The sequence below is a fragment of the Triticum urartu genome, chromosome 3A (genome assembly GCF_056163025.1).
Source record: "Triticum urartu cultivar PI428250 chromosome 3A, HENAU_Tu73, whole genome shotgun sequence".
NCBI classification, from domain to species: Eukaryota; Viridiplantae; Streptophyta; class Magnoliopsida; order Poales; family Poaceae; genus Triticum; species Triticum urartu.
This window is the reverse complement of record NC_141875.1, coordinates 690,848,065-690,871,272: the sequence shown is the minus strand read 5'-3', so window position 1 is coordinate 690,871,272 and position 23,208 is coordinate 690,848,065. Positions and strand designations below refer to the sequence as shown.

The 23,208-nt window shown below is 49.5% G+C and overlaps 2 protein-coding genes and 1 pseudogene across 2 annotated transcripts; all 3 read right to left on the bottom strand.

Moving 5' to 3' along the window:
- Positions 1 to 3,883: 3,883 nt before the first annotated feature.
- Positions 3,884 to 5,531, bottom strand: LOC147981689 (alkane hydroxylase MAH1 pseudogene; annotated as a pseudogene).
- A 6,152-nt stretch (positions 5,532 to 11,683) lies between these two features.
- On the bottom strand, positions 11,684 to 12,220 carry LOC147981688 (uncharacterized). The gene has a single exon (XM_087516052.1). It carries the CDS (start codon positions 12,218 to 12,220, stop codon positions 11,684 to 11,686), a length of 537 nt encoding a protein of 178 aa, XP_087372178.1.
- Positions 12,221 to 14,656: 2,436 nt separating this feature from the next.
- Positions 14,657 to 20,106, bottom strand: LOC147981687 (uncharacterized). The gene is made up of 5 exons (XM_087516050.1): positions 19,915 to 20,106; positions 16,406 to 17,960; positions 16,120 to 16,331; positions 15,063 to 16,016; positions 14,657 to 14,986 (listed from the first exon to the last, which is right to left on the bottom strand). Exons 1-5 carry the CDS (start codon positions 20,104 to 20,106, stop codon positions 14,657 to 14,659), a joined length of 3,243 nt encoding a protein of 1,080 aa, XP_087372176.1.
- Between the last annotated feature and the right edge of the window lie 3,102 nt (positions 20,107 to 23,208).

Sequence of the window (23,208 nt, the reverse complement as noted above, 5' to 3'; positions counted from 1 at the left end):
CGTAGGAAATTTTTTGAAATTACTACGAAACCCAACAGTAATTTATTTGATTTGGGTTTCCAAGGCGTCCCATGGACTTATAATAATAAGCAAGAAGGCGACAGAAATGTCAAGGTGCGTCTTGATCGCGCGGTGGCTTGCCCTCAATGGTCTTTGTTATTCCCTCGTTGTAAGGTATCGCACATTCTGAGCTCATGATCAGACCATTGTCCTATTATTATTCATCTGCTGAGAGATCCCAAAGTTGGTAAAATTACAAAGCACTTGAGGTATGAATCATACTGGGAGAGGGAAGGGATGGTGTTGGATGATCAAGTTAAGTCCTGCTGGACTAAAGGGATTCATGTGGAAGATTTGGGGGATGTTGCGAATAATCTAGATAGAGTTATGAAATCTCTACATGGGTGGAGTCGAGTTCATATTGGTTATCTTCCTAAAAAACTCGAGTCTGCTCGTAAAAGGTTAAATGTACTTTTCTTGTCTGATAATCAGTGTGCTATTTTGGAGAGGAATAAGATTCTCAATGAGATGGATGAATTACTGTTAAAGGAAGAGATTATGTGGAAGCAAAGATCGTGCCTTGATAAAATGAGATGGGGAGATCGGAATACAAATTTCTTTCGTCGGAAGGCTTCTTGGAGAGCAAAAAAGAATAATATTTCTTCTCTCAGGAAGGACGATGGTTCGCTTACAGAAAATGTGGAAGAAATTCAAGGTATTGCTAATTCCTTCTTTAAGCAATTGTATATTTTTGATGCCATGGTTGACCCGACTATTATTATACCGCTTGTGAGACCTCTTGTTAGTGATGATATGAATGATGAGTTATGCAAACCTTTCACTGAGCAAGAAATTAGTGACGCCGTTTTCCAAATTGGGCCTTTAAAAGCTCCGGGTCCGGATGGCTTTCCGGCTAGATTCTTCCAACGTAATTGGGGATTGATTAAGAATGATATTGTCCGAGCAGTGCAACAATTTTTTACTTCTGGAAGGATGCCAGATGGGGTCAATGACACGTCTATTGTTCTTATTCCTAAAGTGAAGAATCCACAATCAATGAAAGATTTTCGGCCAATCAGTCTATGCAATGTTATTTACAAGATTATTTCCAAATGCCTTGTTAATAGACTGAGACCCCTATTGGATGGTATGATCTCCCCTTCTCAAAGTGTGTTCATTCCAGGCAGGTTAATTTCTGATAATGCTCTTATAGCTTTTGAATGCATGCATTCTTTGAGTACGTTAAAAGATCAAAGGGGGGAGTTTTGCGCTTACAAGCTCGATCTTGCTAAGGCATATGATCGGGTGGATTGACATTTTTTGAGGAGTATGCTTGGCGCATTGGGCTTTGCACCTATGTGGATTAATTGGATTATGACATGTGTTATGAATGTGAAGTTTGTTGTGCGTTTGAATGGGCAGCTGTTGGGGACGTTCTCCCCCTCTTGTGGACTAAGGCAAGGTGATCCGTTATCCCCATACTTGTTCTTGTTTGTGGCAGAAGCACTTTCGTTGTTGCTCCAGAATGCTTGTGTGAATGTTACCCTCAAGGATTTCAGGCTGAACAAAAATGCTCCAGGTATCTCTCATTTATTATTTGCCGATGATAGTCTATTATTCTTTAAAGGATCCATTGATCAAGCTATGACCATCAAGAATATTTTGAATATGTACGAGAGGGGAACTGGTCAGTTACTCAGTCCGGATAAATGTTCGATTATGTTTGGGAAGTCGTGCAGTATGGAAAACCAAGTGTCTACAATGATCATCTTAAAGATCACTGCGGAGGGTTTTGAGGATAAATATCTCGGCCTTCCTGTTCCTCAAGGAAGAATGAAAGCTGGTAGATTCCAGTCTACTAAGGAAAAGGCAGTGAAACGTCTCTCTGACTGGATTGATAAATATGCTTCAAGCGGGGTGAAAGAAGACCTTTTTAAGTCGGTAATTCAGGCTCTCCTGGTGTACGCCATGGGTATTTTTAAATTCACTACTTCTCTTTGTGAGGATTTATCGCAGATTATTAAAAGAAAATTGGTGGGGCGATGAGGAGGACAGGAGGAAACCCCATTGGTTGGCTTGGGATAAATTAACGCGACCAAAGGGTGAGGGTGGAATGGGCTTCCGTGACCTGAGGTTATTTAACCCGGACTCGTTATGTGCTAAGGTAATGAAGGCAAAATATTATCCTCGGGGGCATCTTGTTGACACGGTTTTTCCCCAGTCAACCTCAGTGACTTGGCAAGGTATTATGCATGGTCTGAAACTCCTTAACAATGGTGTCATTTGGAGGGTGGTTGATGGAGGGAATATCAATATCTGGAGGGACAATTGGCTCCCAAGGATTTCTGGCCTCAAGATCTCTGGCAAAAAGAACAGATCAAGACTAAAATGGGTTTCAGATTTATTCAAGAGAGGGTCTAGGGATTGGGACGATAATATCATTAGGCATCTTTTTTATCATCACGACACGTAAGAGATATTGAAGTTGCGAATTCAATCCTCAAGGGATGGTGATTTCATTGCTTGGCACTTTGAAAAGAATGGATTATTTTCTGTGAAAAGTGCGTACAATCCGGTGCTAAAGCTTAAGGACCAGAAAGAGAATGGTGGGCAATCCAGTAATGCTATTAACGGAGAAAGGAGATTATGGCATATTATCTGGAAGGCCAACGTCCCACAAAAGATTAGAATCTTTGGATGGCGTGCAGCATCTGATAGCCTGGCGGTTCAGGTTAATAGAGTTTTACATCATCAAGCTACCATTCGTACTTGCTCTATCTGCGGGGTTGAGGATGAGAGTACCTTCCACGCTCTTGTTTCTTGCCCAAAGCCTCGTGCACTTCGTTTGGCGTTGAGGAAAGTGTGGAATTTGCCAAGGGAAGAGGCTTTCAATTATTCTAGGCCTGACTGGTTACGTATTCTTTTAGACCGGTTAGGTTGTTCGCAAAGGGAACACGTCTTGTTTCTTTTCTGGCGAGCTTGGTACTTGAGGAATGATTTGATTTTTGGGGAAGGAAAAGAAATTGTTAAAGGATCTGCCATGTTTTTGGAAAGTTACTGGTCGGCATTTTCATCGTGTCAGCCTACAAATGAGGTAATCACCAATTACAAAGGAAAAGAGGTGGTGGTTGGTTTTGGTGCAGGTAATACTGTTGTGAGGCCCAGAGAGGTGTGGCAGCCGCCTCCTTTTGGCCATATCAAGATCAATGTCGATGCAAGTTTTGTGGAGAGTTTAAGTGCCGCGAGCGTTGGGGTGGTGGCCAGGAGTTGTACGGGTGATATCATTGTCTCATCTTGGGACTTCATTGGGTTATGCTCTGGTGTGGATGAAGCGGAGTTTCGAGCATACCTAGCTAGACTTTATATCGGTATTTCTCTTAACATGCCTATTATTTTGAAAACCGATTGTGCGTTCGTGGCTTCTTTCCTACCAAATGAAAGTTGTGACAGATTCTCGCTCATAGACCTTACGAAGGAAGCACTTAGCATCATCAGGCTTTTGGAAAACTTCAAGTTGTCAAAAATAAATAGAAGGGCCAATTCAGTAGCGCATGAGATTGGTAAATTTAGTTTCGATAATAGATGTGATGGTTTTCTTTTTAATAATTTTCCGTCATGTGTGGCGCCTGCTGTTATGAACGATTGTAATGACATTTTAATTAATTAATATATGGACAGGTGTTTTTCAAAAAAAAAACTAAGTCCTAATCAAGTGACATAATATGTAGTTAAAAAGAAAAAATAATTAAAAAGAAAAAATTGCATCTTCATGTAATATCTCACGAATCTAGCATCGACAGACATAACAAGTCTCTGAGATTTACTAAGATCTCACGAATATACCAGGTACCATTATTTGTAGATAGACTTTTTCTAGAGGAAATTATTTGTAGATATTTATTCGAAACAGTCATAAGCCTGTTACGATGGAGACAGAGAGCGGGCACACAGGCTAACTTTGTTACTCTGAATCAGCTGTTCATCACCTGCCTCCTCTTAATCCTGGCCTTGAAGCCGTTCTTCATGTGGAGAATGATGGAGATCTTGGGCTCCACGACGTGCCCCGGCACGGCCTCCACCTCGAAGTTCCTCACCACGGCGGCCGCCACGGTCTTGAGCTGCACGAACGCCATGTCCTTGCCCAGGCAGGTCCGCGGCCCGGCGTTGAAGGAGGCGAACCTGTACGACGGCACGTACTGCAGCTTACCGTCCTCCCCGATCCACCGCTCCGGCCGGAACTCCCGGCAGTCCTTGCCCCACACGGCCTCCATCCTCCCCATCGCGTACAGCGACACAAGGATCTTGTCCCCTGGCCGCACCTCGTGCCCGCTCGGCAGCGCCTCGGCGGCGGCCACGCCCTTGTGCTCAATCGGCACCGGCGGGTACAGCCGGAGCGACTCGCACAGGGCCGCGTGCAGGTACACCAGCCGGCCAAGCTCGTCCGGGTCGTAGGTCACCATGCAGTCCAGGGTGGTGGTGGCGGTGGTCTTGATGGTGTCGAGCTCTGCGAGGATCTTGGACACCAGGCCCGGGTTCCTGGTGAGGAGGTAGAAGAACCAGGTCAGCGCCGAGCCGGTCGTGTCGCGGCCGGCGAGCATGAGGTTCATCGTCGTGTCGCGGAGGAAGGCGTCGACGACCGCGCCCGCATCGTCGTCGTCTTTGTCGTCGTCGATGTAGGAGGAGAGCAGGTCCGCCGAGTCCTCCATTCCGCCTCTGGCTTTCACCGCCTCCCGCCGCTTGGCGATCGTGTCGCCGATGAACCGGTCGATGTCGCGCCAGGCCACCGTCATCTTCCGCTCATACCCGACCCCGAGCCGCCGCACCAGCTTCCACCACGACAGCGGGAGCACGCTGCGGACGAGGAGCACGTCCATGGCGTCGTCGATGGCGCGCGCGAACGGCACCTCGGGGAAGCCGACAGCCAGGCAGCCGGGGTCGAGGCCGAAGACCAGCGTGGTGGTGGTGTCAAACGTGAGCCTGAGGAACACGTCCTGCAGGTCGCACTCACCGGCGCCGGCTCCGGCGACGCGGGCAAGCAGCGGGAGCAGGTCGCGCTCGACCTTGCGGCGGGTGCAGCGGGACAGGAATACCCGGAACCGGGACCCGGAGATGAGCAGCTGCGCCTTGGCCCGCTGGCGGCGCCAGGAGTCGCCGTCGGCGTTGAAGATGCCGCCGCCGAGGATGTCCATGATCTGGGCGAACTCGGGGCCCTTGGGGTAGTTTGGGAAGTTGGAGGTGAGGACGTGGCGGATGTTGGCCGGGTCAGCCGTGAAGAAGAGCTGCATACCCGAGCGCGGGGGGCCGGCGAGGCGGAAGCTGAGCGTGCTGGCGGCGAGGACGGAGGTGACCCAGTCGTGTAGGCGTGGCAGGTTGGCGAGAAGCGCCGGGAGCATGCCCAGCAGCGGCCAGTCCAGCGGGAGCGCCGGGTTCTTGCGCTTGGACCTGACGTGGAAGCAGTAGAACAAGACGAAGCAGAGGAAGCAAAGCGAAAGCTCGAGGAAGGAGAATGACGGCATGGCTGCGCCGTTGCACGGTCACCTGCTCGGAGAGGACCGAAGTGGTCGAGGGGGAGGAGCGTGGCAACCGCCAATGGTGACTGACTGTAGAGCTGGAAGAGCTGGAAGAGCTGCAGTTAGGGTCTCTAACTGGTTTGACACGGCCACCCACATTGTCGTAGAAAAATTCCAAGTTCATTCCTCTCCCATCTTCAAGAATCATGTTGTGAAGGATAACACAGCATGTCATGATATTTTTCAAGGTTCTTTTATCCCAAAAGCGAGCAGGACCACGGACAATGGCAAACCTATATTGCAAAACACCAAATGCTCTTTCAATGTCTTTTTGGGCTGCCTCTTGCACCCTTGCAAATTCACATTGTTTTTAGTTTTGGGATTTTTGATGCTCTTGACAAATGTGTATCAAGGAGGGTATATACCATCTGCAAGATAGTATCCTTTTGTGTATTCATGTCCATTGATAGTGTAGTTGCAAGCAGGAGCATCACCACTAGCAAGCCTAGCAGACAAATGAGACCATTGCAACACATTGATATCATTGAGAGTGCCCGGCATACCAAAGAAGCAATGCCAAATCCATAAATCCTCGGATGCTACGACCTCTAGCACAAATTGTTGCATCACGAGACTTGCCACAATACATTCCTTACCATGCCTTTGGGCAATTTTTCCAAGCCCAACTACCTAGCATGCCAGGCCAGTCTCCCCTCTTATTAGATGCCATCAATTTCTTTGTTCCATCCTCGTTGGGTGCCCGAAGATAACTACTGGAATCGGGATCTTTGCCGTCAGCCAGCTCTTTGTCGTCGGCTAGCTGACGGCAAAAAATGAGCGGACGGCAAAGAAGGTGTTTGCCGTCAGCCTTCTATTTGTCGTATGCTAACTGACGGCAAAGAATGAGCGGACGGCAAAGAAGGTGTTTGCCGTCAGCCTTCTATTTGTCGTATGCTAGCTGACGGCATAGAGTCTTTGCCGTCTGCTAGCAGACGACAAAGATGATGGGTGGTGGACTTTAAGAACAACCTAACCGCCAGTTTCTTTGCCGTCTGCTAGCGGTTTCTTTGTCGTCAGCCAGCGGGTGGCAAAGAAACCGACCGTTTTAACAGTCGTTTTCCCTTGGCCCCACCTCACCTCACCCTCCCTTCTCTCTCTCTCGGCGTCGTCATCAACGAGGGAGGACGCGCCTCCTCCTCGGCTCCTCCCTGCTTCGTCAAGCCGAAGACGGAGCCGGGGCTCTCCGTCGTGAAGATGGAGCCAGGGCTCGCCGGCGTGAAGGTGGAGCCAGGGCTAGACGACGCGGCGGCCTTGAAGTGGACGCGCGAAGACTGAGCGTGGACGGAGTTGGAGCGCCAGCGCCTCGCCCTAGAGCAGTTCGCCGCTCGGCGCCGTCGCCGCGACGAGGAGGCGTCGTCGTCCTCGACGACGACGACGCGCTGCCACTGATCCGCCAGGGCGACCCCGGGCAGGGGTCCGGCAGGGGCGGCCGCGTGAAGGAGAAGGACGACGAGGACAACGCGACGGCGGCAACGTCGCCTCTCTCAGCACGTTATTCGGCCTGTAGTCGTGTTTATTTTTTTAAGTATTTTATCTATGTAAAAAACTATTTCAGTTCGCCGAAGTAATGCACTGTTTCGCCGAATATTTGCCCCGTTCGCCGAATTTTAGTCAAATAGATGTTCAAAAAAGTTTAAAACAGGCGCCTGGGGCCGACCCTGAGGGCGTCGGCTGGGAACCCGATCGCCCCCAGGCCGATTTTACCGCCGGTTCGTCCCCAGGCGACTATTTTTCGAGGCGCTTGGGGGGCCAACGGCTGGAGATGCTCTTAGGCACCAAGACTTGTATTTTTCAAAATGATAAAAAAAAAGTCAGATTCTAATAATTTGGGTCGTCCTTCTAACCGTTGATTCTAGACGTGAATCTTTTTTTCTAGGAGGAGTATCATCTATAGATTCATAAAAGCAGGAACATCTCTCTAGAACAGCCCGGAGAGACAACACACAAGAAAATCTACGAAAACCCCATAAAAATAAAAGGTTGAAAATTGATCTTTTGGGTTCCTGCATCCACCACTGTCATGGCCAAAGAATCCAGTCGCCGTCGTCGCCAGAGCGTTCGCCGGAGGGAAGAAACTTGCCAACATCCAAGATAGTGCCATAGCAACCAAGTTGTGTTATGAGCCTATGAACAGGTGCGGTCACAAGTGACATCGCACATGTCGATGTGGGTCGTCGGTCCAAGTAATACTACACACATCTTGGATCGCAGTCTTGAAGTTCTCGAATGGCAGAGCCGCCTCTGAACAGGCGCCGTCACAAGTAACATCGCACATGTCGATGTGGGTCGTCGGCCCAAGTAATACTCCACACATCTTGAATCGCGGTCTTAAAGTTCTCGAATGGCAGAGCCGCCAAAAAACTTAAGAACCAGCAACCATCTTCCACGCCAAATCTCCTTGTGGACCATCCCTTGGACAAGACAGGCATTGGAGCGTCAGCCAACTCCAAGACACATACTTTCGGCTCTGCGACGGCGCTGGAGACGCAGCCGGCGCGACGCGGACGGAGCCGAAGAAACAAGAACCAAAGCAAGAACTCCACCGCCGTCTTGGAGAACTTGTTCAAACACAAATCTGTGGCTCCTCAACACCGTTGAAGAATGCCGTCGAGGCAGTGGCCCGGAAAACTTTATTCGCGATGGCGGCGTCTGCATCGAACGAGCGCCGTCATCCGACATACCTATCCTAAACCTATTTACAGACCGGACAGAACGAGTGCCAAATCGCCTCTCCTGGGCGGTTGAGAATGAAGCGGTAGGCAGTTTGTTTCCTAAAGTTTTTCTAGACAGAAATCTTATAGTAACCAAGTCAACCTATTTTCTCGTTTGGTAAAACTAGGCTTCGTCCCAAACATTACCTTATCCTATCCTCTTCTCCATTTGTCTCCACCGCTCGAACAGAGCACACTGAATTCTCTCCACCGCTCACTCGGACCTCGGAGATGGCCTTGCGCTGACGATGAGGCTTGTCCCCGACCAGATCCCGACATTGTCGCGACGAGGGGTCGAGGACGACAAGGATGAGGGATGCACGGAGATGTTGCTCAAGAGGGAGCGAGATTGATGACGATGTTTGCGAGGCCTTGGGTGCGATGGAGGCGATGGTGACCTGGGGAGGTGGAGGCGCCATCATCCTACATGGGAGGCGGGCGCGTGGTGGCGCGGGATGCCCTGGCCGCCGTATCTACTAGGGTCGATGTAGAAGATCCCCCGTTGACGCGCAGAAGCAGGAGGGGAAGAGCTTCATCAGGAACTAACAGTAGCAGCATGTTAGGTTCTCCCCGTGGATGCACACCCCCTACAACTTTTTATGGACTTTGCACTTTAGTAATCTAAACGCTCTTATACTAGTTTACGGAGGGAGTAGTTCATAGCAAACCTTTTTGTGATGTGATGCTTAATCGGAGCAAACTTATATTTGGATTTTTATATATCACACTGCAAACTATGCGATGTGATGCTAATTTGACCCAAATTTGTTGCATTGTACACATAGTTATGGCAAACTATGTGATGTGATGCTAATTTGACCAGATTTCGTATGTGCAAAGAAATTCATGGACACGCTTGCATGGTACACCGTATCATAGTGCCAACTGAAACGGAACGACTTCTTAGTCTGAATCTCCTAGCAGTTTTAATGGTGCGATATGGTGGCAAAAGGACAGCAAATGAAAATGCGAATGGAGGGCGGGCAAACATGCCCACGGTTCACAGACACAGCAAATGCTCACAGCTTGCATTGGCAATTATCGACCGAAACAAACACTGGAATATGTGACATGGAACGCTACAACACAGGCCAAATGGCAAATGGTCACTTGCATTTGCCTGTCTATGGAATGGACTGTTTAGCTGTTATTGTTTCCTTGTGATGACTGTTGATGTTAAGCTGGGTAGAATGGTGGTAACAAGGCACTTGTTTCATAGAACGGGGAAAGTTTTTCTTTTTTTTTACCGAGAATCGCAACAAGAAAATGACCCCGGTCAATTCACGGCAGGCAGTCCAAACGAGCAGCACACGCCACCCATGACCCCTGCATCAGCCCATCATTCATGTTTACTCAAACATGTGCAGATTCTTCTCCAATTTAATATTCATTTATATTAATAAATCTAGGTTTTCATCTGTTGCGAGATTAGCATCTCTTGCATGTACTTTCTCCGTTCCGAATTATTTGTCGCAAGTATGGATGTATTTAGATGTATTTTAGTTTTAGATACATCCATTTCTGCGAGCCTCGACTGAGCAAGCAAAATAACGATTCTGCTAGCCAACAAGAGAGAAAAATAGGCTTGTGCACTGTTGCAGTGGTGAGAAACAGATTCACCACGATCACGAGCATCAAAATTCAGGAATCACCACTGACAGAAAAGCATCATCAAAATCAAATGGGGAGCGAACATATCAGCAGATCAAACCGGATAAATAGCAGTGGTGAGAAGTATCTACAAGCAGGAGATAGTAATCATCATCATCGTCATCGACAGTAGCAGGCAGATCAGGCCAAGCGGACACGGACAACCAACAAATCGCTAGTGGTAACAGCAGCGGCGCTCTAAACGGATCTACGCGGCGGTACTATGTAGATGTAGAGGAGTAGCCATCGACGGGCGGACGGTCGGGGAAGACGGAGGCGGCCGCTTCAGTGGCGGACGGCGGCGAAGAGGAAGGCGGCGCCGGAGGCGACGAGCGCTGCGGCGAGGGACGGCGCCGCTGCGCCGGCGGCGGACGCGGGGCTGGGCGCCGGGGCCTCCTGCGCGGAGACGACGGAGAAGGCGGCGACCGACAGGACGGCGAGGACGGCCACGGCCCTGGACGCGACGGTGGCCATCGCTTCGGCTGGTGGTGCGATCTGCGGCGTGGGGTTGAGTACGAATAGGAGTGGAGAGGATCTCTGTTGTTGGTGGTGTGGGTAAAGGTGCAGGGGTGGAGGGGCTATTTATTTTGCGGAGCCGCGGGAGGTGACAGCTGGCGGGCCTATGGGCGGTTGACACGTCTCGGCGATCTCTCTAGAAACGTCTGCACAGCGAGGGCCAGCCGTTCCGCCTTTTCTTTTGCTTGCGTTGCTTCGGCGCGAAGGCAGCCTGCCAGTTGCGCGCGCACTGGCACTGGCACTGCCCGTCGAGTCGAGTCGGCCACGCCATGGCCAAAAACATGGCCGCCACGTTTCGTCTTTTTCTTCCTCTAGGCAGACGGACACATGGCCTGTTGCTGGCTGCTGCACGGAAATACGTACAAACACGGCCAGACTTTCACGCCGGCCGGTCACCAACTAAGGCCAACTCCACCATGCGACTCTAAACGGACGTCCGGTTTAACCGGATTTTGTCCTTTGAAGCGTCGATGGGTTCGTCAATGTCTGCGTTTGTCCGATGGATCGTGGGTGCGCTCAACGTGTGGGTGCGCCCAACGCACGACCACACCCCAAAACCTGTCTGGGGTGGACGTGAATAAAAAAATTTAAAAACTTAATTGAAATGACTAAAAACGTAAATAAATGCAGTTAAAAAAACATAAAACATATATAGGGGTTACGGCCACAAAACGGCCCAGTTCAGTCCACTTAAACGGCCCAGTTCATAATTAACACAAAACCAAAAAAAACGCCTCCTGCGCGCTCCTGCCGCGCCCGTCGATGTCGTGACCGTCGCCGTCTTCACTGGCCGCCGGTGTCGTCGTCGTCGCTGACGAGGTCGATGTATTCCGGCGGCGTCCACAGGTGGACCGGCGGTCCGTGGTGCACGGGGGCGGCGGGCTGCAAGGTGGCCGGTGGTGCCTGCACTACTTCCTCCCGCTCCGGCAACTGCGGCGGCGTGGGGCACCAGTTCACGGCCCTCAGGGCGGCCGCCATCTGCTCAGCGGAGCACGACCAGCTCCACCCCTGGCCCATCAGGTCAGGGTGCAACGCGGTCACCGGCGGCTCCTCGGGGATGGCGATGTCGCCGGCCGCGGAGAGGGCCATCGTCGTCTCGAGGTCCGCCCATTTGGCGATCGTCGTGCGTGTGCATGGAGTCCTCCAGCATACGCGCCATGAGCCGGGCCTCCTCCTCCGCCGTCATGCGAGGAGGTGGGGGTGGCGATGGAGATGACGACGGCGACGGCGTGGGCGTCAGGCCGCGGACCCGCGTACGCCGCGCGCCTGGGGAGCAGCTCGGGGCTCACGTGGCCGCCGCGGCCCCGTCGACGTGCCGGCGAAGAACGACGCCCGCCGCACGTCGTGCTCATCGCGGAACCACGTGTCCCACAATGTCGAGTCAGGGGCGTATCTCTCGTCGTGGTAGAGGTCGTCCCGGAGAAGGCGGCGGCGGCGCTCGATCTCCTGGCGGCGCGCACGGCCGCTCTGCGGGACGGACGGGATCAGCACATGGTCGGCCGACAGATGCCAGTTATTGGGAAGGTGGACGTCGCTCCAGGGCAGCGGCGTCCTCGTCTCCCAATAACGGCGGCAGACGCCCGCCTCGATGTAGTGCCGATCACGCGAGCCGGCGGCCGTGGGCGCGATGGAGAAGGCGGGCGGCGCGGGCGGCCGACGTGGTGGCGATGGCGACGCGGGCTCCTCTTTCTTTACCGAGTCGCGGCGGCGTCCCGACGAGGAACCAGCCTCGCGGTCGTGCTTGCCTTTGCGGCCGTAGTTCCAGAGGCCCATGGATGTGGGCGGCCGGCCGGCGAGTTATTGGCTAGGGTTTGGATTCGGCGCTGTCGGGTTTCGAGGAGGCCACGGGGTGGCGTGGGGCAGTGTGGACGACGACCCGTCCACGCTTCCCACTTAAAGAAGAACGACGACCGTTCGACGTGCGGATGACAGGTGGGGCCGCCCGCTCGTGCGCATTGATGTGGGCGGGTGGGAGGTAGGAGGCCACCTACCACGCGGTCTTGACGCGGACGAGGCGCGCGTCCATTTGGTGTCTGTCGCGACCCAAATCCGGCGCAAGTTTGCGTTTGAAATGGGTTGGCCCGGACACAAAACGGACAAGATGAGTACGGACCGTCGCATGCTGGGCCGCCTTCTTTGTCCGTTTTATCCAAACAGACGGGGCCGAACATGATAGGATCGCGCGATGAAGTTGGCCCAATGCATGCGCCGGTTGACATGTTCCTTGATTGTGCTCGGTATATGCTGGATGCCGCGCTGCCGTTGGAGGGTGTCGCGTCGCGTACGTCGTACGGGATACTAAAAACAATTCGATGCTTCGCTTGCGCATTGTATTCCTACCTACCTTTGATGACTCCACGACGGCTTGTGGCCAAGCCATGCACAGCTGTTGTGTTATGCCTCCGTGCCAAAGCGAAAGCGATATCTTTGTACTACGTGGTTGTGGTTAGGGGAGGGGAAAAGAGAAAGCGAATGAAAGCTGGGAGATGCCGACGTTTACCTTAAACCCGAACCTCGTTCCGGCCAAGCCACAACGCGCCACGCCACAAATCTGTACGTGTGCGGCTCGAATTTCAAATGCACCGGCAAAAGTGACAGCGGAGAACTTAACAATGGCATTGCCAGTAGGTAGGAAATTGCTCTCCATAACTTCAAAAAGATTGGCCCAAGGGCATCTCCAACTCCAATTCAACTTTCACGCTTTGTTGGTCGTCGGTACGATCTTGCGGCAACGGTGGTCTAGGACACTCGCGCGCCCTTGAGGTGATTTTTTTCCATGACTTGCATTTTCGGACTAGATGGCATCATGTCGTTTGGCCAGGAGGGGCCTCCCACACCAGGTGGCTTGCCCCCTTTCTAATCAAGTGCCCGAGCGCATTGATCACATACTCCTTAACTCTGATTTCACAAGAACAGTTTGGAATGTCATCTTGCAATCATGGGGGGAATGTGGAGTGGATGCCGACGAGCAACGATTTGTGACCGCCGTGGTGCACGGAGTCGAGGGCTTTGCCTACACGACTTAGGAAGGACTACCACACCCTAACGACCCTCATTGCTTGCCAGTTTTGGAAGCACGGGAACGACATTGTTTTCAATAAAGCTTTCAATAAAGCTTGCCCTTCCGTCGAGGCTGTGATCGCTTGGGTTCAACAGGAGGGGAAGAGCTAGCAGTCAGCTGGTTTGTTCAGCAGGAGTAAATAGCATAAAACTACCACTTTTCGTGCTAGGGTTCCAAAAAACCACCATTTTTTTGTTTGTGACTGATACCTACCACTTTTCTTGTCGGTTGTCTCAAAAAACCCAAATCGCCCGTTGCTAGCGTTTTGAACCGTTTTCTGACGGTCCGGGCCCGCCAGTCAGGCCAGGTCAGCGCCGCGCGTGACGGCGAGGCCGTTAACGGCCGTTACTCGGACCAACCGGTGCGGTCGGACCGCACCCGCTCGCTCGCTGCCTTAAGTCGTCTCCCTCCCTCTCTCTGCTCTCACTCTGCTCCCCGGCCCGCACTCATCTCTCTCTCTCGCTCTCACTCTCCTCTCCTCTCTGCTCTTCGACGCCAGCGGCGACTTGCGTTGTGGAAGCTCCACCGCCGCCATGCCTTCCGGGAATGACGGGGATACGAGCTTAGAGGATGAGTGCGACATCACAAGCATGGACATGGCTCTTTGGGCAAGTTTTTCGATCTGCTGAGCTAGGGTTAGGGTTCATCTAGGAGCTAGATTAGGTTAGTGTTCATCTTGGTGAGCTAGGGTAAGCTTTGGTTAATGTTATTTAGTAGGCAGGGTTATGGTTGCTATTTGAGCTATGTTTATGTATGCTTGAAAACTAGGGTTAGGGTTAGGGTTCTTGCTGGATTGGGGAATTAATTTGTGATCCATGTCTGCTTCTATGAGGTAAGGTTATTTTGTTGATGTGTTCATGCAGGAGACCCCTGACACCACCGTGGAGCCTCTTTTCTGTGGCCAGCTGGAGCTTTCTGAACCCACCTGCATGATGCACCACATGAGGCCAATTAAGTGTGTGGCATTTGAAGGAACCTTAACTGGAAGGCGTTTCTATGGTTGTCCAGCGCCGTAGGTATAGTCTGATATGATTTGTTGTTATGAAATTGAGTGCACTTAGTGATGTACATTTCAATTTCCAAATGCAGAGTGAAGGTGTTAACTGTGGTGTTACTGAGTGGGTTGACAAGCCCTGGCATCCAATTCTTCAGAATTGCTTGTCCAGGCTGTGGGACATGTACCATGAACAGAATTGTGGCAGGGTAGTTGATAAGCAGAAGTATGAGAAGCATTTGGCTGGTGAAGATGTGCTAGGAGCCCTTGCCTTCTTGGTTGCTTTGGTCTTCTTGGCAGGTGCTGATGTGGCAGGTGTTGGAGTAGCAGAAGCAGCTGCCTTGTTCCTCTTTGCTGGTCCTGGAGTAGCTGTGGCTGCTGCAGGCCTCTTCCTAGATGGTGCTGATGGTGCTGGTGGTGGTGGTGGTGGTGGAACCACACCTGTAGTAGCTCTGGTAGATGAAGTGTAGTCTGACCTATTCGCCTGCACATTTAACAAAGCAAATTAGAATTAAACCACCTAGCCTATGAAACATAAATTTCTTTATCAATAAGCATACCTGGTGATTATTCTTTCTCATCTGCAGTTTGGGTTTCAGTGGAACACCACATGTGGTATATCTATGACCTTGCATATTGCAATTGCTACAAGTCATTGTCCCAATTCTTGATGTATCCTTCTTGGCAGGCACCTCAAAATGTCCTTTCCTCCTAGCTGTCTGCTTTTTACCCTTCTTTTCTTTGAATACTGGAGGAGATATGTCATCCCCCATGGTGTGTGGCCAACAATCAGGTCCTGGAACAGGGTATATAATATGCTTGTAGGTTTCACAGTAGAGGGGCTTCTTGAAGAACTCATGGACAAAATCTTCAGGGTGTAGCTTGACCTTCTGCATTGCTGCTATAGCATGACTACATGGAACAGCTATCATATCCCACCTCCTACAGTCACAAGTGTAGTTGTTTAGGTTTACACAGTAGGTCTTCTCTGAACTACTTGTAACTTGCCAAATGCCTGGTCCAGCCATATATGCATCACAATATTTTGCCCACTTCTTGGCCTCCTCCAATGTCTCAGAGTAAGTGGGTGTGATATCCCACCTACATGTCTCTGTCTTCTCCCTAATCTTCTGAAACTTGATCATGAGTTTTGTCCTCATTCCTTCAAGCATTGTCCTTATGGGCTTGTTCCTAACATCCAGAATCATCCTGTTGAAAACTTCACTAAGATTGTTTACAACAAGGTCTGTCTTGCATATAGTATCCATTCTATGCCTGGCCCAAGTATGGACTGGTATGTTGGACAACCACTTCCATGCCTCCTCACTCTCTTTCTTCAATGCTTCCATGCCCAGATCATGCCCATGCTTAGTGAAAGAATATGCAACCTGGTCTAGATGTTTTTTCAATTCATCCCCTCTAAACCCAGCTGATTGGAAGTTGGCATATATGTGTCTTAAACAAAATCTTTGAGGGGAATCAGGAAATACATCCTCTATTGAATTGAGCAAACCCTGTTCATTGATTTTGTATTAATAACTAGTGAAGTAAGTAGAGAAAGCATTACATACTGCAAGAAACCAAACTATGTAAGAAACCAAACTGAAGTAGTTGTACCTTTTGCATGTCTGACATAATTGTGTAGGGCCCAAACTTGTTGCCACTACCAATTACTGTCCTTAACTGTGTAAGAAACCAAGTCCAACTATCTGTCTCCTCCTTGTCAACAACACCAAATGCAATAGGGAAGATGTTATTGTTGCCATTCCTCCCTGTTGCTGCCAGGATTTGCTGCCCAGTGCTTAGTTTGATGAAGCATCCATCAAGACCTGCATTTTAAGCCATTAGTAAGCAGTAACATGTAATGCAATCCCTATTTAAGCACTATACAGACTAGATTTACCTATGAAAGGCCTGCAACCATTTAGGAACCCCTCCTTACAAGCAAACAGATAGTAAAACATGTAATGAAACCTTGGGGTAGGTGCTGGGTGGAGTTCAAATTCCTTTGTTGTCACAACACACCTACTACCAGGGTTTGTGTCCAAAACACACTGCAGATAGTCTCTTAACCTGTAGTATTGTGTCTTGTGATCCCCTTGCACAACATCAACTGCTTTCCTCCTTGCCCTGTAGGCCAAACTTTTTGGAACATGTACTCCAAATTTCTTTTTTGTATAACTCAGTATAGTCTCAACACCTGCACCAGGATTGGATCTTACAGTATCCTCAACAGCCTTTGCAACCCACTTCATGGTAACCTTTGTGTTCTCTCCACTTGCTCCACAGGTGTGATCAAGATTCATCTTCTTGATGCTAAAGGTTGACTCATGGGCAATCTTAGAAGCAGTAATATAAAACTCACAACCATGCTTTCTATCTGAGCACCAGGCTATGATCCTACTTGGATCATTCCTATGGTACTCAAAGTTCCTAAGTGTCCTAACATGGTAGTTTCTCAATGCTTCTCTGAACTCTACCACATTCAGAAAGCACAAATGAATCCTAAACTGTTCATGTGCATCAGGCCTAGAGGAATCATACCATATTCTCTCCTCCTTCTTCAGTTTTCTCGTCCTGCCACAAGGCAACCTAGGTGTATCATCTTCATCAGAAATGCCTTCATCACCTGGAAAGCAGAACTCATCAGCTTCTGGCACGAAATCTTCAAACTTTATGTGATCTGGCTCACTGTGTGATCTGCTTGTTGGGCCTTGTTTCCTCACAGGTATCTTCTGTGCCACAGTTTTCACATGATCTGAAGCTTCTTCTTCAGAACCATTTGGCTCCTGCCAAAACTCTGAGGGTTCAGAAGCAGCCCCAAAATAATGCTCAGCCATCTCTTCATCTTCCCTGTAGTGCTGACTTGTTCCTTCACCACCTTCATCTTCTCCCCTAGCCCAAGACTTGTATGAAATTTTCTTCCCTCTGTAATCACCCCTGAAAAACTCAAAATCTAAAGAGGATTTGTCCAACTCATCATCATCTTGATCTTCTGCTTCAATGCCTTCAATTTCCACTGCCTCTTTTCCCTTGTTGAAATTACAGCTCTGCTGTGTGTTAAAATATGGATCAACAGGCACAACTGGAGGCTCTGAAGAATTTGAGACAGGGAAAAGGACACCTTCTTGGGAAACACTATACACAATGGGATCACCAACTTGACTCATTGGAATCTGCTCTTCAAGCAAGGTGTGGTCCATGTTTGCATCTGCTGGATTTGGGTCAGTAGCCTCTCTCACTGTTATGTTCAATACTTTCTTCTCAGCAAACAAATCTAGCATCTCCTCCACCTTCTCATCACTGTCCAAAACCTCAATCCCCTCCAACCCCTTACCCTCATCCTTAACATATGACAGATAGGCATCCAACCCATAGCCCTCAAGTTCAATAAGTGCTAACAATAACAGGTAATTCATTTCTGATAAGGAAAACTTCCTTTCCATGTTGTCTCTACCCTGAAAATGCAGCCTCAATTCCCATACTTCATCATCCAAACTATGCAAAGAAATAAACAACACATTCAGATTTCTTCATATTTTCAAGTTAAAAAGTATGCAACAGTTTCACTTGCACAACATATCATCCAAACCTAAACCCTAATTCATATATTGCTTACAATGTATACATAATAATATACCAAAGAAACTAACTCATTAACAATCTAAGAAACAAATCCTAACCCTAGTTCATAAATAAACTACGAAAAATAATTAAAACAAGTCGAGTATAACTTACTCCACGCCACCAAGTGAGGAGGCCCACTGGTGCCCGCCTTCTGGATCCGCGTGGATGGATTTGGCCACTGCCTTGGCCGTGTTGGGGAACGTAGCAGAATTTTAAAATTTTCTACGCATCACCAAGATCTATCTATGGAGTCATCTAGAAACGAGGGAGAGAGGAGTGCATCTACATACCCTTGTAGATCACGAGCGGAAGCGTTCAAGAGAACGAGGTTGATGGAGTCGTACTCGTCGTGATCCAAATCACCGAAGATCCTAGCGCCGAACGGATGGCACCTCCGCATTCAACACACGTACGGAGCGAGGACGTCTCCCGCGCCTTGATCCAGCACGACGGCGTGGTGGTGGTGAAGCTGCAGTACTCCGGCAGGGCTTCGCCAAGCTCTTATGGAGGAGGAGAGGTGTTGGGGAGGGGAGGGGCTGCGCCTTGGATGTTGTATGCAGCCCTCCCCTCACCCCTCTATTTATAGGGGAAGGGGGAAGGGGGCCGACCCCCTCTAGATGAGATCTAGAGGGGGGGCGGCGGCCAAGGGGAGGGGGGCTTGCCCCCCAAGCAAGGGGGCGCCCCCCCTTAGGGTTTCCCCCAAACCCTAGGCGCATGGGCCCTAGGGGGTGTGGCCCCTCCCGGTGGACCCCCGGAACCCCTCCGGTGGCCCCGGTACAATACCGATATGCCCCCGAACCTTTCCGACGACCGTATGACAACTTCCCATATATAAATCTTTACCTCCGGACCATTCCGGAACTCCTCGTGACGTCTGGGATCTCATCCGGGACTCCGAACAACATTCGGTAATCACATACAAGTCTTCCTAACAACCCTAGCGTCACCGAACCTTAAGTGTGTAGACCCTACGGGTTCGGGAGACATGCAGACATGACCGAGACGACTCTCTGGTCAATAACCAATAGCGGGATCTGGATACCCATGTTGGCTCCCACATGCTCCACGATGATCTCATCGGATGAACCACGATGTCGAGGATTCAGTCAATTCATATACAATTCCCTTTGTCAATCGGTACGTTACTTGCCCGAGACTCGATCGTCGGTATCCCAATACCTTGTTCAGTCTCGTTACCGGCAAGTCACTTTACTCGTACCGTAATGCATGATCCCGTGATCAACCACTTGATCACATTGAGCTCATTATGATGATGCATTACCGAGTGGGCCCAGAGATACCTCTCCGTCATACGGAGTGACAAATCCCAGTCTCGATTCGTGCCAACCCAACAGACACTTTCGGAGATACCTGTAATGTACCTTTATAGTCACCCAGTTACGTTGTGACGTTTGGCATAGCCAAGGCACTCCTACGGTATTCGGGAGTTGCACAATCTCATGGTCCAAGGAAATGATACTTGACATTCAGAAAAGCTACAGCAAACGAACTACACGATCTTTGAGCTATGCTTAGGATTGGGTCTTGTCCATCACATCATTCTCCTAATGATGTGATCTCGTTATCAATGACATCCAATGTCCATAGTGAGGAAACCATGACTATCTTTTGATCAACGAGCTAGTCGACTAGAGGCTCACTAGGGACGTGTTGTGGTCTATGTATTCATACATGTATTACGATTTTCGGATAACACAATTATAGCATGAACAATAGAAAATTATCATGAACAAAGAAATATAATAATAACCATTTTATTATTGCCTCCAGGGCATATTTCCAACAGGCCGCGCGCCACGCCGGCGAGATCTGGAACTCCTGCGTCGGTGGCCCAGACGAGCGCTGGGTCGGGAAACTTGCGCTGCCTAGCCACTTGTTGACCTCGGAGTGAGCACCGCCCTCGCCGTTGGCTGTCGCCCCAGGCTCGTCGTCGTCCTTCTTCTTCGCCGCCGCCATCGTCGGGAGAGACAGAGAGCACGGGGGAAAGGAGGAGCGAGAGAGAGAGATGCTGCCGACAGAGAGAGAAAGGCAGCGAGCGAGCGGGTGCGGTCCGACCGCACCGGTCGGTCCGAGTAACGGCCGTTAACGGCCTCGCCGTCACGCGCGGCGCTGAACTGGCCTGACTGGCGGACCCGGACCGTCAGAAAATGGTTCAAAATGCTAGCAACGGGCGATTTGGGTTTTTTGAGACAGCCGGCGAGAAAAAGGTAGGTATCAGTCACAAACAAAAAAATGGTGGTTTTTTAGAATCCTAGCACGAAAAGTGGTAGTTTTATGCTATTTACTCGTTCAGCAGAGAGGTAGGAGGTAGGCTTGCAAGCTTGTATAGGTGGGGTGTTAGCGAGTAGTTGATTTACCTTTGGGTTGTTTCCCCGCGTTGTAGAACCGTGGATGGGTCTCTTCACCCCCTTCACCTATCAATATATGATATATGTGTGTGAGTATTCTAAAAAAACCTCCAATTTGGACTGGACAAATTGACCACATATATATTCGCGGATAGCACCAATTCGGCTCTCATTTCTTAACATGTGCAGCCGTCTCCCTCATATCCATACTCCCAAATTCATACAATCTCATGCAACGTAGATAAATCTAACACAGACTAGTAAATCATACTTCCTTCATTCCCTTATACAAGGCCATTATGAAAAATACTAATCAAGGCAAAATTTAATGATGTTTCCTCGTACTACCAACTTGTTTAATACTTGCATGCATGTAGTCATAATGACACTGTACTACTTTCTTCTCATTCCTTCTTTGCATGCACGTGGACGTATTAATGATCCCAGTTAATGAGAAGAAAAGTTGGCTTGCAAAGCAGTCATTAAGTTTTACCTTGGTACCTGTAATTTGCGTTTGTGACCTTGTATAAGGGAATGGAGGGAGTACAACTGGACATAGCATAGCAATCAATGCCCCCCTCCTTGCCGTCTCCGACCAACGGTAGCGGGCGTCGAAGTCGGCGTACCCGTCAGCATATGGAGGGTCGTCATCATTGCCAGAGGTGCCAGAGGATTCATGTGAGGAGGGAAGTCTGGTCAAACCTCTGGCAACGCAGACCTGCTCCTTGGTGAGGCAGTTTCCACCACTGTCTCCTTGGCTAGCAACTCGGACTCCTCGAGGCCGAGCTGCAATGCTTTTCGCATTTTTTGCATCGGCGGCGGTAGGTGCCTGTCTCGGCAGTGGTCAATGATCGACATAGTACGCGACAGACGAGCTTGCCCTCATCGTTGGAATCAGTGGACAGGGCCAACCAACGCTGATCTGCAAAGCCGCAGACGGGGCAGCTGGATTCAGCCCGGGACGCCTGCCTTGCACGGCAAGTTGCCCAGGCTCCAACTCTAGGAGCCAACTCCACGCAATTAGAGGTGCTAGGTCCAGCACCAAGCACTGCCCGGGAGGAGCAGGTGGCGGAGGTGTTGGCTTGAATCTGCACGAACCCTACCGGGCCACCAGGACGGCCGTGGACCGCGGCGAGCCGACGCGGTTGGGAGCAGAGATGGAGGAGCCATGTAGGGTAATCGTGGAGGGTGTGGAGCTCAAGTTTCCGCCCCTATCCATCGATGACCAACCGAGGGCCACACCTACACGGATGCCCAGCTCCTCGTCCGACTCTGTCGCGAAGGTGTCCCAATCCAAAAGGTCAACTTCAGAGGAATAATTGCTGCCGGATCCGGCCATGGTCTTGATGGACGGCAGGAAGGAAGAGGACAGGGAGTGGAGCCGTCGAGCGAGATTGCAGCTAGGGTTGGGCCCGAGGTGAAGTTTTTGTGGGATCGGGATGGGCTAGTGCAGGTTGATTCGACCTTGCGGCCACATCAGAGCGCGTCCGGACCGGCCCCCCAAATGGACTGAATATAATGTGTATCAGACAGCCCGGAAAATGGGCTGACTGTAGAGGGTCTGATCTTTTTTTGGACTGTGTCCGGGCTATTCTCCTGGACATATAGGGGAAAGTGAGTCCAGTCGAAGACTTTGTAATTCTCTCTTGATATACCTTAGACTCTTTCTGCAGGGGTGGTTGCAAACTCTGATGTCACTAAACAACTGTCAACTGTTCCTAGTTACAATTCTGCTGGTACAAATTAATTTGTTATTAGCTACGTACCTCATTAGTCACCATCAAAAGAGATTGCCGCGCACGTTACGTTCTTCACATATTTATAATCTTTCGCGGGAATTTTGTGTCCTTTAACTGCTATGGACCTACATATTTTTTTTGTTAATAAGTGTTGCCGCTCGCTGTCCAGCCAACAAATCTGACTTGTTCAAACATTTCAGCATCTCTGTCGCACTATACTCCACATGCTTAGTGTCAACAATAGTAACCGGCTGCCACATCCGCAAAGCAAATGGAGGCTTCTGTAGGATCCTTCTGTATACAATAAAACTATGAGCCAAAGAAAATTGGTCCTTCAACTACTTCACTAGTACTAGCTTTTTTTTGGAAAAGGATGACAACCTCCAGCCTCTGCATCAGAATGATGCATTCAGCCATTACTTCACTACTAGCTGCCGCTAGAAAGCTAATCCATGCATGATTGGCGTACACTCCTAACATTTTGAGTATTCACAACTCAACAATGTATTTTATTAATGCGGCTAGTGCAGTACAAGGACAGATAACCGTGATTAACTTCAGCCAGCCAAGTATACAAGAATTATGAACACTGGTTTTCTTTTTTTGGAGGGTTTCTCCTTTTCAATTTTGTTTTATTTCTTTTTTGCTTTTTCATTTTGTATTTACGTTTTAGTGTCTTTTATTTTCTTCTTCATTTCCTTTTTTCTTCTTTGTTTTTTCCTTTTCTTGTTTTCGTGAATATTTTTTAAAATCGTGAACATTTTTTTGTTCAGTGAATTCAAAAAATGTTCAGGAAATTCAGATTTGTTCATCGTATTCAAAATTCTTCACCATAATGTTCATCAAACTCAAAACATGTTCGTCCATTTTTAAAAATTCATCCGGGTTAAAAAATGTTGAATTCAGAATTGTTTCTTCAAGTAAAAAAATCTAAAATGTTCAACATAATTTTAAAAAGTCTTTACCAAATT